Source organism: Antrostomus carolinensis, unplaced genomic scaffold (genome assembly GCF_000700745.2).
Source record: "Antrostomus carolinensis isolate BGI_N321 unplaced genomic scaffold, ASM70074v2 scaffold35975, whole genome shotgun sequence".
NCBI classification, from domain to species: domain Eukaryota; kingdom Metazoa; phylum Chordata; class Aves; order Caprimulgiformes; family Caprimulgidae; genus Antrostomus; species Antrostomus carolinensis.
The window spans coordinates 1-19,909 of NW_010314918.1; the positions used below are offsets into that span (position 1 = coordinate 1).

General features: G+C 38.8%; 1 protein-coding gene across 1 annotated transcript in view; it reads right to left on the reverse strand.

Annotated features, from left to right (window-relative positions):
* Window positions 1-2,715: 2,715 nt before the first annotated feature.
* Window positions 2,716-19,909, reverse strand: part of STIL (STIL centriolar assembly protein) — an 18,308-nt gene continuing 1,114 nt past the window's right edge. Inside the window, exons 2-15 of the mRNA XM_010167806.2 lie at window positions 19,120-19,235; window positions 18,823-19,010; window positions 17,592-17,839; window positions 16,777-16,860; window positions 16,566-16,652; window positions 14,778-14,925; window positions 13,480-13,589; window positions 12,531-12,645; window positions 10,656-11,714; window positions 9,430-9,595; window positions 8,429-8,654; window positions 6,279-6,471; window positions 5,428-5,681; window positions 2,716-3,544 (exon numbers count right to left, since the gene is read on the reverse strand). Of these exons, the coding sequence (XP_010166108.1) occupies window positions 2,716-3,544; window positions 5,428-5,681; window positions 6,279-6,471; window positions 8,429-8,654; window positions 9,430-9,595; window positions 10,656-11,714; window positions 12,531-12,645; window positions 13,480-13,589; window positions 14,778-14,925; window positions 16,566-16,652; window positions 16,777-16,860; window positions 17,592-17,839; window positions 18,823-19,010; window positions 19,120-19,235 (3,823 nt within the window). The remainder of the gene's footprint in view (window positions 3,545-5,427; window positions 5,682-6,278; window positions 6,472-8,428; window positions 8,655-9,429; window positions 9,596-10,655; window positions 11,715-12,530; window positions 12,646-13,479; window positions 13,590-14,777; window positions 14,926-16,565; window positions 16,653-16,776; window positions 16,861-17,591; window positions 17,840-18,822; window positions 19,011-19,119; window positions 19,236-19,909) is intronic.

Consider the following 19,909-nt stretch of genomic DNA (forward strand, 5'->3'; position numbering starts at 1 on the left):
AACCACCCGGGGCTCACCCCCTCGCCACGCTTTCACAAGGCAGAGAAGCAGTAAGCCCCGCGGAAGGGGTAGGGAGCACTAAAATTATGTAGAATAGAGAGGTCAGTGATGCTCCGAGCAGGCCCAGGACCTTTTGAACAAGCACTATAAATATCTTCCTTTAATTGTAAAAAAAGATAGCTAGAAAGAACAGGCACACACGAGAAAAAAATAAAAAAAAAAAATTAAAAAAAAAAGAAAAAAGAGAAAAAGGGGGGAAAAAAAGGGAAAAAGGGGGGGAAGGAAAAAGGAAAAAAAAAAACAAAAACCAAAAAACCACCCCCAAGAATAAAGCCTTAAACCATGTTGCCCATCCACACGTGTCATTGCCTGAGCAGGCGATTGAGACAGTGCTTGAGCCGGGTCCCCATAGCCCAGGGTTAACAAAGCCAGACCTGGCTTTCCGTGCATCTTTGACTCCAAGCTGCAGTAGATGCTTCAGGAAAAAAAGCCAGGCATCTTGAAATTACTCAGCACCACACTATGAAAGGAAAATGCTGCTTTAGGGAAGGGTGGGAGGTTTTTTTTGGTCAAGTAAATTAATGTTTCACTCTCTCAGAGGTTGCTGTCCAGGATTATATGATTTGTGTAACTTACTATAACACCACACCCTTGTCCTGAGCTGTGTGCGAGCAGTTTGGCTTTTGTTTTCAAATTGTTCCTAGCCCTCAAGCATTTGAAGAAAGTCTTTAATATATTAACCAATACAACTGTCATCTTCCTGTGTTTCCAGACATTTTACAATAGGAAACAAAGAACAAAACCCTACAACAATAGCTCAGAGGTATGAATTGCCTCATTCATCTCACTGGAATGTTCAAAAACATTAACTATTTTTTGACTGATTCAGCAGAAAATGTGCTGCCACACAGCAGCTTGTGCCTGATCCAGGGAACGAGGTTTTATTTTTCAGCACAGCAAAACAGCACCTTTCCTGAAAGGAAACAAATATTCTTGTTGATGGAAGAGGCTGCACAAGAGGAGAAATTTTGTCAGGGCTTGAAGGGAGCTGCTGCCTTCCTCTCTGTACTGGCTCTGAAATCACAAATGGCTTCTTTCACCCCCATTCCTAATCCACAAAGGCTCACAAGGGTGGTAGGTGATGGAAAACACACTCATGGTGTTGTAATAAATTAATTAGCAATTAGTGCCCACTCAAACATAGCACAAACTAACAGTGCAGTCCCTGGGATTTGAAAGGGAAAGGCCCAGGACTTCAGCGCGGGGTGTTTTCGTCTCTAGTTTAACACTCCTGGAGCAGGAAAGGCAAGGTCAGCACCACAGGCTGAACTGCTGTGGAGACAATGCCATCATTAAAACAAAGTTTGTTCAAACTCCTGTTCAAGCGTGTTGATATGCTACAGCCAGTGAGAAAACAGATGGCTCAGCCATCATTCCGCACTGCCCTCCTGTCAGGAACGGTGGGAACGGGAACGAGTTGCTGCTTCCAGCACCGCTGCCTTGTTTCCAAGACCAAGAGGTCAGGACAGAGGTATGTTCCAGCACAGCCACCCTCACTGAGCCCTGTCCTCAGGCACACTCCCCAAAGGTGGGCAGAGCCCTCACAGCCAGCGCCGGGCACCCAGGGCCTCCAGCACCAGCGGGTTCCTGTGTGACCACAAAAACACCCACCACACCTGAACACAAGCCAAAGCCTTAACAGAAACAGAATCATTAAACAATAAATAACTCAACTATTCAACTTGGGGAATATTATCATCACAGGGTGATGGAAAAGGACCGTTTCATTAGTAGCCTGTAGCATTTGATGACAGAATATTTGTATTTTAATACAGAACAAAGTAAATCAATTATTTTTGCTTACCACACCACCCACTACTGGAATTCTTGAAGAGTTCACTAGCAAGTGACATCCTCACACTTCCAGTTAGCCATTCCAAACAATGACTGGGGAATGGCAAGTGTCTTAAATAAAGGCTACATCAGACAACTGAAGATTTTTATTATTTTTTAATAGAAGCTTTGACCTTTACGAGCAATATGTACTTCTTAAATAAATAGAAAAAAATCATTCAGGGTAAAAAAAAAATGTCAAAAGTTTTAAAAGTGCTAGTTTTTCCATTTTCCTTCCAAGACTTCATGATACAGAGTTATATGTGCCTTTTTGGCTGAATTAAAAATAATTTTATGCAAAGTAAAGCCATAGTTATACTTCCATTCCTATAAGACACAATTCCCCCTGCCCCCCCCCCCCCAAATCCAACCATTTCAGCAAATTTATAGAAATTAGTGCTTTAGCTCTGTTACCTCTGCTCTGCCACACACAGTATCAATGGCTCACAGTTGGCACAGACAGGTAAAAGTCAGTGTTTTTAAAAAAAGAAGTCAACTGAAGAACATTTAAATAAGCATTGTTGTTAAAAGTACATTAAAGGTACATCTTGGGCTCAAGTTGATTCACCTTCCAGATACTTTAAAATCAGGCCTAACTGTAAACAAAAGTGCACATGTACTTCAGTGCTGCTCAGCACCGACTCAACCAGACGTTTCAAGGTGGCCATCCCCAACCTGGGCTGAAAACTCAGTTCTGCAAGTTGTACATTGCTGCAGAGTGACCTCTTCAAAGACACCTTAATCCTCGGTTTCCTGCAGTCTTTGACAGAGAGGTCTCTCTCAGATTTGAAACAGCAGTTGCCAGCCGTTTTTGGGAGATGTTCAGAACAACTTTGGCAACTGCCTGAGTTGTTTCACATCCAGAATGGTGCCAACAGAATTAATGCTGTTCGACTGGTTTAATGTTTCAAGGGCTGGAGTATGCAGATTTCCAGGGAAGACCTGAATCTCTCCTTCATCTTTCCTGACAGGTTGTTCAGTAAATTCAACCCTCCCAGGTAACAATTTGGTTTTTGATTTTATATCCTTTAAAATATGAACTGAGTTTTCATCTGCTTGATCTGCTCTGTGAGGAAAAATTTCATTTGCAATGTTTCTTAATACAGGGCTGTTTAATTCCAGTGGAGAAGCACCAGTAGTCAACTCTCTGCTGTGACTTTTTGGGTGAATGGGAAGTCTTCCAATAATTCTTTTGGATAATTCAGTACAGTGGTTGAAGCCATCCAACACAGGGGCACAGTTTTTGTCCAGCATGCTTTCACTTTTGACAGTGCCAGAATTGCCATCTTGATCCTGCAGTTCTTCTTCATCTTCACTGCTGTCATTGCCCTGTATCAGTCCGTATCGCTTCATGTACTTCTTGGTTGCAAAAGACATATTGTTTGGTGAAATTAAGCTCAGACCCACCATGCTCTTGTCCATATTTGTATGCAAGATGTCTTGGAAAGAGAAATCTGCAGGAGGATTTTGGCCTGAGCGACTGAGAGAAAGTCGAGATAACTGATTTTCACTGAGATACTTGAGTGCTATAGCGTTTGCTTCCATGCTGAGATCAACAACATTAGGAGTTAAGCCACACATGCTGACATTGGCAAAGGACATATAATTTAGTCCAGGAACCACTGCTTCAGGATTTATGCATGCCAAGATGCTGAAAGGAAGCATCAAAAAGTTAGTTAGCATTACAGGAAAAGTATCATTTCACCATATAATCTGATAATTTCAGTTTGCTCCCTGTACCAACTTCTCCTTCCTTCTGATCAGCACAGCTCAATCAGGCTGCTCAGTGCTGAGATCACACGTTCTGCACGTATTATAAAGCAGCTCTCCAGCTACTCACACCAACGCTATCCAAACACTGTGTTAGAAAATTGATGATACTCCCTTCTGATTCAATACTAACCACAACCTTCATATGAAGAAGAACCCACCTCTAGCAGGTTTCAGAGCTGCTTTGGTTTTTAAAGCAGGTTTGAGCTCTTGGTCTACTCTCACCAGCGAGCATATTACATGTCTCTGATCATAAGAGTGTAGATGCTGCCATCCAACTCAAAATTTGTATCTCAACAGAAGATACAAACTCAGTGGCAGAGACCAAGAACATCTCCTCTCTTCCAATGCACGCCAATTCCAAGATTTTTACAGCAGCTCTGACATAGTAGCTGTTTCCAGAAGTCTGCAAGGTTTAGTTTTTGAAGGTATCCTTCAGAAAGGGAAATTATAATTTGTTCTGTTCCTTGGTACACCAATTTCTTGTATACGTTAGGTGCCTAGTTCAAAGACTGAAAGGACAAGCTCTGGTACACTGGCAGTGGTTATAAACCAGTGCATTTAGCACATGTGTCATATACTAGTTCATAAACCCAAATTCCTTGTCTTGAGAGTTAAGAGTCTTCCTATTTCACTGAGCACAGATTCTGAAGTGCACTTAGGGAGAGTAAACTCCTGGCTCAGATGAACAACCACTAATTACACTATGGAGTTGCACTGTTGTTTCCCTCCCTACTGAGCTGCAGACCTTTTCTCAGAATTGTTAAGTCCTGAAAGTGGCAGAAGGAAGAATCTCATCCCACTCCCCAAGTTATACAGAAAAAAGCCAAGAATTCAATTTTTTTCTTATGGGTTCACTTATTAGCATATTATTGACATTAAAAGGACACTGACAGACTCTCCAGCCAGGAAGGTAATCCAAAAATTCCATAAAAATGTCTGATGAAATTAAAGTGAAAAGGAAAACAACAAGCTTTAGAGATTATATGACTGGAAACAGTTTTTGATACATAGGTGAAGAGAAGATTAATTAGGAGATGGTTAGATTTTTGGTTTACTTAACAGTTATATACTAGTATCAGGAAGACAATAAGGATGAAAGCAAAGCTGTACCAGGCAGTCAGCCTGTGCATAAGCAGCTACATAAGTAAATTCCTGTGCCTCAAACACCTTCTTCAGAAATTACTTCTGCTCTTTCTTCTGTTTCATCAAAGCTGTTGCCCTCCCCAGCCAATGCAGCCTCCCTGTTTCAAGTCAAAGCACTTACAGGAACAAGCAATTAGGACAGAACCACTTTTGATTATATATCAAAGCCATAATAGCAATTTAACTTATACCAGTGAAGTGCAAGACAAGGGTTAAGAAGCAGTGACAAAATATACAGCTGCTTAACATTTAGCCTCCTAAGTCCAGTATTTCTCTGGAATACTTTGACATAGACCAGAGGATTGAAATTACTCCAGCAGCTTTGTTATTATTCTAGGGAATTGTGTGCTACTGTATGCACAATACTCTAAGAATCACCAGATGCTCTAACAGCTAGAGCTACTAGCGTTATATTTAAATAATCTGAGTTTTGCTAGCAGAGCTCTTAAACCTATCTGAAATACCCATAGCATGAGCCAGTATTTCATCGTTGCAGGAAATGTGGATCAAGCTGCCAAACAAATCCCCAGAGGCAGTGAACACAGTCCCTTCTCTTTGCTCCTTGAGCCATTTTTGGTTTGCTCTACTAATGACTACTCAAAACAACCAGTATTTTACCTAGCATTCTCCACTTTGCATGTGTTTTTCTTCATTTTGCCAGGGGAATCAATTGTCACTCCAAGACTCTTCAGTTGTTTGAGCGTAGCACTAATCACACTCTCTTTATCCAACAATCCCATATCAGTCTCTGAAGCCATTTCTGTTGTTCCATCAATATTCTGATAATTAGGACCATCAGCACTAACAAATCCTGCTTTAACAGGCAAGTGATCTTGATCTTCTGAGGACTTTAAGAGGTGGTTTACTTGGCCCTACAGAAAAAAAGAGTAGGGGAGAAAAATGTCATAACATGCAGGAATTGTCAAAAAACATAAATCCTGGTTTATTCTTATGCAACTTAAAATACAACTAGATGGGTTAATAGCTTATTCTGACAAAGAAGCCAAATTCAGATTCAGTTCATCTGCAATCACGTAAACTCACAGCAGTGTAGCCAAACACGAGCATCTTACATTTCAAGCTTCCTTTAAGGGTCTGTGCTGGATTTAAACACATCACATACTGATATTGTTCAAGATTAAAGTATCTGCCCTTTAAGGGACTTGAAGGTAAAACGCTGTGCTATTTTAAATGTCACTAATTGGAGAAGTTATCAACTGACATTATCTTTGAACTAAAGAATTACTTATTAGACAGTACTCCATGTATGCATGGAAAAGTGAAGTACAGAATAATCACTTCAACCATAAAAAAAAAAAAAAAAAGAACCACAAACTTGGAATTTTCCTGTAGAGCATAACATGCAAACTTGAAAACCACATGCAATTTTCATTCATGCCAATACCACATCAACATGTGCTATTTTGACTGTTGCATTCAGTGCAGAATATAAAATTTAAATGAATCACCAGTAAGTCCTGGTAAAGCTTCTGATCCTCTGATGGATGCCGAGGCAGCAAGGAGGCGGGTGGCTCTGAGTTTTGCCCACTTGTTACCTCCGTATGGCTGCTGGCTCCCTCTGTTGGCTCTTTCTGTAAAGCTTCGCTAATACTTTCTTCCAAGGATGAACTGCGAACAAGTGCTTGGGAAACATTTCCATTTCTGAAAGAGAACACCGAGATAGACAGGTATTTCCTTGAAACAGAAAGCACAAGTATCACTACTGGTACCTTATCTTTTCATGATCATCATAAGAGAAGAAAAAAAATTGAGTACTGCAAACAAATCCTAACATTTATTGGTTTGTCTTCTGCTTGAGGTTTTGCTCCTTTCTGCAGTTACTTTTATTTCAAGAGTCATTTGAGGACTGAGGAAATACATCCCACAGTGCAAAACTACAACAGCCTGACTAGTTTTCAAAAGATTATTTAAAAGTGGCAATGGCTTCTCTAGACTAGTCAAAACTCAATAGCACTCTATGACTTAACCTTAAAGCAGATGAAATTAAAGTTAATAACAATTTGGAGTTTGTCTTACATTTTCAGCATTTTTATGGACAATTAAAACCCTTTAGGAGTAATGTATCTTCCACATGTTCTGAAATAGGACTTAAAAGCTGTTTTTACCAAGGTGAATAACTGATAACAAGACTCCTGTGGTAGTTTAAAAATACTTTAAAAACTTCTCAAAGACACTGTTACAAGTACACACATACACCATGCACACTGAGTATCACAAACTGAGAACAAACACCTATCTGAAATATTTCTCAATAGCAGATGTGAAGGAGGATCCATAATCTATCCTGAAGTTTCCAGATAAAAAGGGTAAATACTCTAGAATGAGTTACAATGCGATGCTCTGCATACTTTTCAGCTAGCTGGTGTGTGCATTGCATAAACCTTTTGAGACCAGACATATCAACAGTATTATCATCCCAAAGACATCCTTAAGCGACCCTCCTCCCCCTTCCTGTTCCTCCTCAGGAGACAAGTGTAAGATAAGGGAATTTCAGAACTCAGCTGATCAATTGCCTGTGTTGAAAGTGATAAGATTGAAATCACGTGACATACTAGATAGTCAATGTAGGTTATCAGTTACTGTTACACTAGCAATTATTCATCATTTCCAAAAATGTTCCCCTCCTCCTCAAAGAAATCTGGGTGGTGCTCTACATTCTTACTGTAAGATACTTACACAGCTATTTTAAAGGCTTACGAATCTAAGTGGAAGAGAACCTAAAGATGGCATTTATCTAAAATACAATGTGCAAAAGACTGCTTTGAACCTGTAGCAGTATATGTTTGCAGATAATATTTTAATCCAGGACTATGAATATTTCAGTTATAGCTTAATTATCAGCATCTTTCCCAATATGATTAGTTTAGAACCCTAATTTAACTGGGAGGGTATTCCCCCTTCTTTGTCTTTTTATACTTAGAGAATATCAGACCATTAAAAGTGATAAATCGTTGAGCTATTCCCTGTGTAAAAGCAACATCCATATAGATAATCAAATATATTTTAAAAATCAATTCCCAAACTAGTCCGAGATTAGTCATTGTACTATAAAGAATCTGAGCTTAAAAAGAACTAAATTAACAGTGGTGAAGCTGGTACCTACATTCATTACACACAGAGTAACCAGGTGTAAAACAGAGAAATTCAGGAAACAGTCATATGACCATAAACCCCTCATCCGAAGCCCCTCAGAACTGAAAGGGTTCTGAATGCTGACAGGGAAAAGCCACTGCAGGAAAATAACTGACTAAAGCAGCATTCCCTTTGCCCCTCAGGATTTGAGGTAAGAAAGGGAATGCTGCCAGCACTGTACATGCTTTTCCAAGTTAAAGGCTTTTGCCATCAGCTGCTGCTGATAGGTAGGCTAGCTAAACGTGCAGGACTGATAAATGCAGACTCTAAAGGCAACTGTATTTTGGTGAGCTGTACAGTTTGAAGCATAATTAAAAAACAAAGAGGGGAAAGAACACAACAACTGAAGTCAGGTGACTATTTATAATTACTGAAAAAAAATAATTATGAAATTAGTAACTTATGAAAGTAACTTGGGAAACTTAGGTTCAGTTTATGTGATCCCAAGATATTTCTGGTTACTTACTGGAGAGTGTTCTGACTAGTTCCTTCTTCTACAAGGTGAATACTGTCTACAAAGCTGGGCATGTCAACCACCTTTAAGGAAGAAGCAATACTTGTATTACTTGCATCTTGCTCAGCACTAATTGAAATGCTTATGTCTTCCTTAGAAGTCTCTTCATCCTCTTTTTTCCCTTGTGGTATGGAGTCATCTTGTTTTTCTGAGGCTGCATTCCAAAATAAGCTAGCACCTAGAAGAGAATTAGAGATTTTTCCATTTAAAGAAAGTCATTACTATCTTCTGAGACCCTTTGGCTTTGTAAAACTAGAGGAATAATTTCCTCACATTCATTTTTCTTTTTCACCATTCTAAAAGCGATTTAGGGTTTAGAACAGCTAAGAGTTGCCAAAGCATCATTCAAGTCCTAGTTTCTTCCAAAGCATACTTGATGAAAATAAATGGCTGTATTAAAGCATTTTAATGCATTGACCTTGAGCCAGTTTGAAAATTTCCTCCAGACTAACCACAATATTTCCATGGATTTAACAGGAATCAATATATTAATATGTAACTTTACAGACACAGCTGCATAACTTGCTGAAATTAAAGCAAACACAGTCTCCTCTCTATGCATGTAAATGCATGACTTACAAAAACCATCAATATATTTAATGGAACACCAGAGGGGAGAGAAGCTACCACTTTTCAAAAGAGTGTATTAATTTAAAAAGATGTAGATTTTTTTCTTTCAATAAGCCACAATTTAAAATAGAAGACCTTACTAAAGCTATTGGAAAAATAATTCTTCCAGTGATGGCAATCACTGCCACTGCAGAATAAAGACAAAAGTAGTTTCAGCTTAAACTTGCAATTAACACCTAGAGAACTTGGCTGGTTTTTGTACCTAGGTGCACGTTTGTGTACACATTCAGCACTTCTGCAAAACATTCCCTTTGTGTCCAGATAAATCACAGAAACATCCAGAAAAAGTGACGCCAGTCTATTTTTAAAGACTAAAGCATTACCTGTGCTCACAGCAATGCTCACACTTTTCCTCATGTGGGAGCCTGGTGAGGGCTGTGTTTCCATAGAAACAAGGTCCCCTTGCTTCTCGGGCTGCAAAGCATGGCCAGCTGCAGCTGGGTCAGAGGAAAAACCCTGACGAGCCTGTGCTTCCAATAAGCGTTGGATCTGTAATGGTTATCAGAAAGTTATAACTTGTACAGTAAAATATGAAGTATATTAGGTAAAAGTGAATTACTGAATTAGGCTCCTGTAAGCTCTGGATTCAAATCCAGGCTGCATTGCCACAAAAGTCTGATAACCTTCCAGTTCTCAGCAGTGCAGGCAGCATAAATCAAAACATCAATTTTGAAGTTGGCAGAGCTAGCACAGAAGAGGTTTTAAGCACACTGGCAGAACTACATCAAGACAACTTGAGTAAAGCCTATTTGCACTACGCTTCTTGGAAGTATTCTCTGGCCCTTTCATTCACATACAAAGACTATCGCCAACTCATCAGCCAAGCATGTATACGCCAACTGTCCCTACACCATGCTAAACCAACTTTGTATTAATTACAAAACTAAGCACTTAATTGATAGAATTAAGGCTGCCCACGCAATCTTCACTTTACTATTTGCATCCACCCTGTTCACCCATTAGTTCACAGCTCCATGGAAAAATATTTTAACAGTGAAAGCTGCATTTACATAATAAGAAGTTTCTCCTCTCTCATGCACAACCCGCTTCGAGGGCTTAATTTTACATACAGGAACTCTATCTAAAGCATATTTCAGTTGTAACTTCCTAGTTTAAGTGGGAAAAATACATCCTGTGAGTAACTTTCCTATTCCTAGTATTCAACACCAGTAGCAAAGTTTAAACTCTGGCTCTTCAGCCCCAAATCATACCCTGCAAAACACAGGGCCAGCAGGATAACTCCAGAGGCCAGTATTTTGAAGCAACTTAACCTGGTATCAAAGCAGAACTTAGCAAGACAACCAAAGCCCAACTTGGAAATACAATAAAAATATATGTAAAACTTAATCAGGCAAGAGTCAAACAGTTCATTTAGGGGACACCAATTAGCAGAGCTAATCAGGACTCCCATCCCCAAAGCGCAGCTGGTATGACAGGCTCTCTTGTTCCAACAAGGATAGTCAACAGTTAATTTAATTCCTTTGGCAGGGGACGTATCAAAGCATAATCACTACAGAGGGCAGAGGAGAAAGCTGCCATTTCCACAAACCTGAGCTTGCAGTAATTTGAGTTGTCTATCTTGTTCTGTAAGAACCCTGTACGCATCAGGAGATAATCCCATCATTCCATTATCTGATCCCGCTTTAGAAGCGGGCGTGTGCAGGCACGGTGAGTGGGCTGCACAAAACTGCAGGCTGGAGGGGCTCACACTTGAAGGCAGTCTCATCCCAGGGGATAAGCTATTGTCAAAAGAACAGCTCCCCATCTTCCCATGATATCCCATGCTTATAGGGCTGCTCGTGGTATAACCTGGATTGCAGCAAATATTTGGGCAAATGATATTTTGATGGAGCATTGTACAGGGATTCTGTTGAGCTATCTCCGATTGGATTTCCACTCCATGGTTGGGGCTCATTTTGCCAATTCCTTGCCATGAATTTATTGGATTACATTGGACAGAAACAGGAAACTGACAGTTGCATGCACTGGCTGGACAGCAAGGTGGCACTTGAACTGGCACCTGCAGTTCTGGTGGTCTTCTGCAGTTCTGTGGTGAAAAAGCAGAGGTGCAGAGGACTGGCTGTGTAACAGCAGGAAGCTGCTTGGAACTGGATATTGATGCTTTTCTAATCGGAGGCTCTCCCTGCTGTGAGACTCCATCAGGATTTAATACAGGTCTTTCTGATGGCTTCCTGGGGTGGTGCACAGATGTATCTGGGGAAGGCCCACTACAAGGGGTTGAAGAAGAAGAAGATCCAGAACTTTTTCTTGATTGAGTGCAAGCTTTTTTACAGGGCAACTGTTGCTGTTGTAGAGCTTGCTTTCCTCTAGAAGGCTTTGCAGTAGGAATTTTCTGGTTTAAATGGTTTGTTAATTGCCCCAGAGAGGGATCTCCAATATTAGCAGAAAAGTTCTGCTTGTCTTCAGAAGGCTGGGTGGAATAACATGTAGATCCCAGGCACCATTTCTTTTTAATAGGTTGATGTAGTCCTGAGGGTAGACTTTTAGCATTTGAAGGCCCCATAGGCTGAGATGATTGTCCTGATTCTATGAAACTCCCATCCAAAACAAGTGACAGTTCAGGAACTGAAGGAAAGATCCTGGTAACCTGAAGGGACAATTACAGAAGCAAGCTTTAAAAAAAAAAAAAATTAAAATACTGTCTTTCAGCTCTTCACATGCAGAATTTCAAACAAATATTTTAATTTAAAATCAATACATGACCATTACCAGCTCCAAATCAACCACGCATTTAATATTTTCTAAAGATTGGAGAATACAGATACAGAAAAAGTAGCAAGATCTCTAGGATCATTCTTAGAAAAACAAAATTGCTTTCACATGGCATAACAGCCCCATCTACCAATTGAATGTTCCATGTTATCTTGAAGCGCATTTCAGAGTATGGACCCTTCCCCTTCAAGAAGTGAACTACGTGTTCCCTTTTACTATTCTTAGACCCAGGCACAACGGAACAGATTTTATAATCCACAACTGTCACACCCTTCTAGGCCTGTGCTGTGTGAGGGCTGCTATTTTGTTCTATTTGTATACACTTCAGTAAAAAAGGACAGACTAGCGGATCTTTAATTCATTTACAGAGAAATAAATAAGAGAGTTTGCTGACTGTTTTTGCTCCAGACACTACAGCTCTTCCCTTTAATGGTAGCAAGATTCCTAAAGTAGGACTTAATGTCTCTGTTCCCAAACCCTAGCAGGTACAAGAATTAAAGTGTCTATAATCCTGGAAAAAGGGCAGGTTAACTAGAGCAGGAGTCTGGACTCTTGGTCCATTTCTTCAATTCTGTTTTCCCCTGCTAGCACTTTGAGGCAGAAGCTTTATACTCTCCAGGCCCCTTACAATGAGGTTTGCTGCTCCGAGTGTCACATCTGAAATTCCTAGAACAATTATTTACTTAGTTACCTGCTGACTCACTGGGTGAGGACTTGGAATTGGTCTGGGGGATAAATCCTCATCTTCTACACCAGAGTCATGATCACTTGCAGACAACCTGCTGGGTGAACAGCCTTGGGGAGAACTAAAACCAACATAAATCAAACTAAAAATGTTTGCTTGTCAGATTTGGCAGCAGTAACATGAATCTTCATGTTTTTCACTGTGCCATCTACAGTGCACTATCAGCATCATTTTTTTCCAAGAAGCAGCTGCTATATGTCTCCTCCTTGGTTAGCCAGGGAGTTCACAGAGCAAACAGCTTAAGATCAAACACTGAAAATACAAATACTGCTTTTAGGCAAAAAGATACCAACCCTCCCTCCCCACACCCTCAGACATACATATCTTTTAAGTGACATTGTAACAGCAAAGCACTCATTTATATCAGAAAGATAGGAGTACTACAGGAAAGACTGAATCATTGTTTAAAGCAAAATAAACGTCATTTTCTAGTCATAGATAAAAATTTGACAGATAAATCAGTTTCTTAAAAATCCCTAAGTTTCAACCTATGCAGGTTTTGCAGCTCTGAGAAGTTGGAAGGAAAAAGGAATTTTTACTATCTTAAGTAGATTTCAATTAGAGATTTGCTTCAAAGGACAGATCTCAAAGAAAACTTAACACAGTGAACTAAACTCCATCAGTAAGAAAGCCTTTTTAGAAACATCCACTGTATAAATTACAGCCACCAGCATCAAGAGTAGAACTAGGAGTAGTCACTCTTGGAATACGGTCAGCTTGACCATCTTACTTGAAGAATATGAACTCTAGGAATAAACAAAAGCACATACACAGATTTTAATGTGAGAAGATCGTTGTATGCACAGCTAAACTGACACCTGGCACAGCAGAGGTCAAAAAACTTCATCCAACAAATATTTAATTTTTGCATATAAATGACATCTGAAAGATTTACCTTCTGATAGGAAGTTTCTTGCAAACTCGGCTGAAGAACTCAGTTTCTGCATTTTGGTTTTCTGCACTCAACTCAAACTGGAAAGGGCTCTTGTCTGAAGGTTCAACATTCTGGAATGAAGTTTTCTATATTTGTGAAGCGTGAAACTTTCAACTTTTAATCACTGAGGTTCTACTCCCAAATAAATAGCTTTAAGGAAGCTTATATCTGATTATTTACTGCTTGTCCTCTACTTTCAGTTCTCAATTCTTTCACCACTACAAGGAGGCAGGCAACTTCCCTTCCTGTTTAACACTGTTCCCCCTGCTGCTCTAAAGTAGTTGGCCTAATTATAGCCATGAGCAGATGCTTCCTTGCTGCAACTGCTTAGATATTCTTCCATGAGCCTTCACCACTATAGGAAACAGCAACTGTTCCTGCTGTTCCACACACCACAGCTGGGCAAGTCCTGGAGCCAACAGAAGTGAGTCTCTGTTACTAAAAGCCTTGTCATCTTTAGAAAGCTAAGCTGTACCTAGGCTGAAGGTGGAAGGCAGCTCCAAACAGGGAAACTTAATTGGAAAGAGAACAGCCCAGGACACATATTACACTAGCTGCATCCCTACCAGAGCACAGGAGCATGAACTGAACAGATTAACAATTCAACTTCAGGTTCTACATAAGCCTAGGAAAACACATAAGGAACCAAGATTTCCTAGAATTTCCTCAAACCTTATTAGTTATCTTCCAGACACTGTATCATCAAATTCTTTCAAAGAGTCACTTTGCACAAAGATAAAATTGTTCCTGCTTTGTTACTGTAGCATAGCAAGAGCTCTGCAGATTAGTAACCACTGAATTCCCTTTTGCATTCAACTCCAAGCAAAGCACAAGCTTTGCTCTCCAGAAAGCACCAATGTGCATCACCCACAGCATTTGTTAGATGAGTCCAGCATGCACAGAGCATACCAGATGAACAAATGCTGCAGGAAGTCAGAATCTCTGCTCATAAAGCCAAAAGGCCACTAGCAAGAAGGAGCACTAACCAAGTCCAACACAGCACACTACATTTTAAAAGACAGATTCTTAATGCTAATTAGAACAGCGAGTAGTTGCTGACTTTTGAGGTCATCTCTCAGTTTGAGAGACAAACTCTGAATTTACAGTAATTGTTGTAAAAAGGTAGCTTTATAGAGCTGCATCATTTTCAAACACCACAGTTCCATTTGGGTCGCACTATAGTGACTCCTCCTTTAAGTACTTACACTAAAAGTCAAATTTTAAAGTACTATGATGCAGTAGGAAACCAAGCCACTTACTTTGAAGAGGTGGACTGTTTCATTGCAAGTTAAGATCTGAAACCCTAGCTCAGTCTGTCCACTGCACGGAATGCACTCATAAAACTCTGGTTCCTTGTGTGTCAATGAATAAAGCACAATAAGAAAACTCCCAGATTCTGAAAAAACCCTAAAATAGAAAAAAACCCACAATTTAGAAAACTTAGGAAACAGGAAGAATGCCCTTAATTTCTCAATATACTGAACAGACTATCACAGAGTTTAGCAAAATGGCAAACCACTGCCTTTTGAGCAGTGCTGAGCAGATGGACTTAGGACTGATGACACATGCAAGAATCAAAGCAAAATAGAGAAATGGGAATAATCTACTTTCTAGTTCAAATCTTTAGGAACATTCAGTATTTCAGATGAATTCCTGGAAGACTTAGAAAACATCTGTAAAAATGATATTGTGTTTTTTTTGATAATTCGATTGCAGATGCATTAGAAAGACACTTAGTGTTTCAGTTATCCATAAACATTCCAAGAATGCTCTCAAGCAAGCATATTTTTTTTTTTTTAAGAAAAATTATATTCAAGTTTTTTCCACAGGTTGAGAACAGTTAGTAACAATAGTCAACATTTAACACAAAAGATCAAGGATAATGAAAATAACGTGCAGTTACAGGACAAGGTGGTACTACTTTCAGAACAATTTTTATTTTTATAGCACCTGTAATATGCCTGGTTGGTTTTTTTTTTTTTTTTGGGGGGGTGGGGGAGTGTGGGTGGTTTGCAGTTTTTTTTGAGTAATATATGGGATAGAGAAAGCAGTAGGAACAAGATGCTTGTTCACACATAACTTTAAAATTATACTTATAACTTAAAGAGTTAAAAATGTACGATGCACAGATTAAGTGGTTTGTCTGCAGAGGTTAATTCTGTTTACATGGTTCATCAAATCTACCTAATCCACTTCCAAGATGGAATCAGTGAAAATTAATGAGAGTCAAGTATGTAACTTGCCTGTCTAATAATCTAATTGGGCTCTTATCTGTATTTGGGCATATTTAATTGTTAAGGGTAAAAAAAGTCTATTTTATAATTACAGAAACATCTGTCCACCAAATGTGGTTTTACTTCATAACTTACAGGCAAGTTTGGTGGAGCAGAAGAAATTATTATGCATACAACATATTTTAAATTTTCATTTACCTGAAGAGCAGTGTTAAACTACAAACACCTGAACTCCCTTCCAGCTTCCATATAAATAGAACATGGCAAATGTTACAAATGAAAAGATGTAGAGAATGAGGAATTATCATCTACTATCATCACAATGAAAAAAAAAAATCAGTAGGCAAAATCTATAAACCCAGAATATTTAGCAGGACGTCATAACCAGACAATATTAGCTGCAAATCATTATGCTTCAATATGCTGGTCAGATACAACCAAGGAGAAAGCCTATGTCAAAGAAAACACCCATAAGAAAAGTTCAAAACCAATACCTCACCACTGTTTAAATTACTGTTTCCTGCTTGCTGGTTCTTATTTAAACTAAAATACAATGACCTTAACAATATTAATGCGTTAATACCCTCTTCTGTCTTTGAGATATCAGCCCAGCTTTTTAATGCTTAAGTCATAACTTTGAGGCAGAAGTCAAACCAGAAAGCACAATTAAAACAGCCTTACTGCCTATGTAACCTATAAATCACAGAATTCCCTCAAATATATTTGAGCAAAGCCCATGCTGCCATGTATTTCTGTGGAATACAGTTTTAGACAGCCATCAGCTTCTATATTTTACAGATAAAAGTGACTTGCCTTTCTTGAATTGAAGAACTGAATAAATATCGCAAGCAACAGGCCCAGACTTGAGGGCTACAGATATGAGTAACTCCACTCAGCCAACTAGAAGTAAAAACAAATATCCAATTAGAGACAGTTCCATTACCAAGTTTCCACTATGCAGTTCCTCAAATACATCTCAAATCAATATGTGTATTAATCTGTACAAACAGAGCCAAGCACTTACACTCCAACTAACGGCAGAGCATAAGCCTTGGGATCAGATTCGAGGAGCAAAAGCAATTTTCGTGTCTGGTCCATAGTAAGGTAGCTGAAACAAAGCAGAAGTTGGGGTTTTTTTAGTATTTTGGAAGTCAGTCTTTCAGAAAAATTGTGAAGAGACAAATACAAGTTTAGAAAATATTGTAAGAAAAAAGTTGGGAAAAAAAAATCAAAATCATTCTTTCTCTATACTTACAGCTTTTCATCCATTCCCTGTGTATCAAAGAATTATCAAGGACCATATTTGCTTAATATTATGGTAGTCATAACAAATCCAGAATTGCAAGTCATGTTAAATGTGAAGAGCAGTTTTCAGGGAGGCATTCACAAGGTCCAAATAAAATTACATTCTGTTGCTTCAAATTATTTCTCTGATCTACCCTTAGTTCATCCTACTAAACTAGCTATCAGTCAGAATGATGATTTCCCAATACCATTTTATAAGCATGATTAACAGAAAAAGCTTTGGTTCATATTAATCTGATTCTCACTCTAGGGCAAGCACCCATACTGTAGGAAGATCCTTCTGCTGAAGTCAAAAGCAAGAAGAGCTTCTACTGAACCAGTCAAGATTTTTGTCCCACTCCATTTCCTGTTTTTTTTTTTTTTTTTTTTTATAATGTTCTCATTTTTTCCAAGTCTAAAAATTTATCTTATTTTTATGCCAGTTATTTTACTAAAAAGCAAAGCACTGCTTGTGATCTCACCAACTTACCTACTTTAGGAAATGCAACAAACTGCCAGACAACTTTGACAGCTTTAGCATCATCCTTTACTTACCCACATTTGTAAGTTCCTTGAACTTGTGCAATATTCATAGGACTGTTCAAATTTCTTGCTAGGGCTGTGGGAATAATTGGGACAGATTTCACCGGGGTGTATTCCAAGATATTTGCCGCAGTAATAGAAGCCCAGTGAAAATTAAAATGTAGATTATCCATGTTTTCTGTGAAAACAATGTGAGCTCTAACAGTGAGCAGTTTAGAAAGATCCAGTGATTCTTTACTGCACAGACTGTACTGCAGACCCTAGAAGTAGGGAAAAGAGAAAAAAGTTAAAATACAGACAATTGTCTTCATATTACTGCCCTGATTCAAGCTGTATTACAATAGGAACTCAAATAATTCATTGTAGCTACTATTGCAGTAGGCACTGTATAAAAAGCCATTAACCCAGACCTCCAAAGCTCATGGCTATACTGAATATAAGGAATAACGTAAAATACACTTGAAATTAAGCTGTGCATATCTTAGCATTGCTTTATGATACATTTAAAAACCTGTGGTTACTTAAATTGTATAAAAATGAATAAAATAACAGGCAACTAGAAGGCTCAAGGTGACCTGTCAGTTTTCTTACTTGCATTCAATACATTTGTATTTTAACACGCGGGTGTATCATCATGAGACAGTTTGGATGCAAAGTAAGCATTATTTGTCTTATAAAATACACACAACAGCTATAGGTAAACACAGGAATGGAAGGGGTATTTATTCATTATACATCTAGAGCAGATTAGAGAAGTGAGAGGCACGCATTTCAGCAGTAACTACTAACCTACATAGAATTTACATGCTTTCTTGCAAGTCACTTGCCTAGCAATACTTTTTATCAACAATTGTGTAAATACTGCAACTTATTCATTACAGATTTGAAAGAATAAGCATTTTTTCCTTGTTTAAGTAAGTTTGCTGCAATCACTGTTGTCTTGCTGGTTTTGGTGGTCAGACCAGCTGAAAAACTTTGGTCAGACAGCAAGATTTTAGTCCAAGATTAAAGACTCCATGATCCTTAAGCACTTCTGAAGTCTAACTGACTTTAATAGTTTCTGATACACTTTACAATGACACTTGAGCAGCTCATTTCACACAACCAACTAAATGCTTCAGCCATTACTTTGCTGTGTTTGAAATTGATGGTAGTTGGAAATCAAGCCCTGTGCACAGTCCAACGTCCTCCCTAGAAAACAGTTATTGTTTAACAGACCCAACAGTTGCCAAGGGCTGCCTACCTTGAAAGCCAAGCTGATATCTTCAGCACTGTGCACTATGATATTGTCTGAAGAAGATCCCCAGGCATTAACTGTACATGGAATCAAAAAGTCTCCAGGAAGAGATGCAGTTGGCATTTTGCCTGATCCACCAGCAACTTCTCGACCGGGATCAAAGCGGTCTATTGTTAGCGTTATGCCTTCCCCACCTTTAAAATAAATAAATAAAGTTAGAGTCCAAGAACAACAACTCAGGCTCCTTGATAATGGCTTTCTGAACCAAGCAATATTGTCTGTCTACCTGATGTTTAAAGTTACCTTCATCCACTGCAAGAGTCCCAAGCAAAAAACAGGAAAACAATTTCTTTTCATTCTGCTTAGCGTGGCGATAGGCAAGTCGTAAGGTTTTCTCCATCATAATTAACTTCGGGTTTCTGAAAAGAGACAATAAGCACATTTAAGACCCAAATTATTTTTAATGCTTTTAAAAATTTATTTATTATACTTCAATAGCTTCCACATTTTTTTTTTGTCCTTTAAAAAGAAAATATCCAGAAACAGCCCAAAGCCCTAAATAACAAAAAGGTAAGAATTAACGACATTGTATAAAATGTCAATGGAATTTTAGCTCATGTTCTGTCCATCACCACAACTACACACGTTCAAGAAAGCCGTATTTTGAGTGGAGCAGCTCCACAGAATGTTCTGTATGATCATCTCAACCAGAATATTCTTGCTTGACTAGTGGTGCAAACCAACATCAGAAGACTGGTTTTATCCATTTTTCCTATAGAGAATAAATAGCAAGGACAGAAAAGAGCTTTTTTTCTATGGAGAATAAGTAATAAGGAGAGAGAAAAGCTTTTTCATCTGAAGGGCAACATTGTCACAAGATCTAGGGATAAACAAAAGTGAATTATTTTAATAGAAGGTGGAAAAAATTAGAAACACTAAAACCAAAACACAGAACCTCTGAAAAGTCTTCTAAGTTTAAAGAGCAGAACAGGCCAAAAAACTTAACTAATTTTGATGTGGTGTTCTCTCATTTTAGCACAATAATTAGTGTAGATGCTTAAAGCAGCAGCAGACTGGGCTCCATGACGCAGGA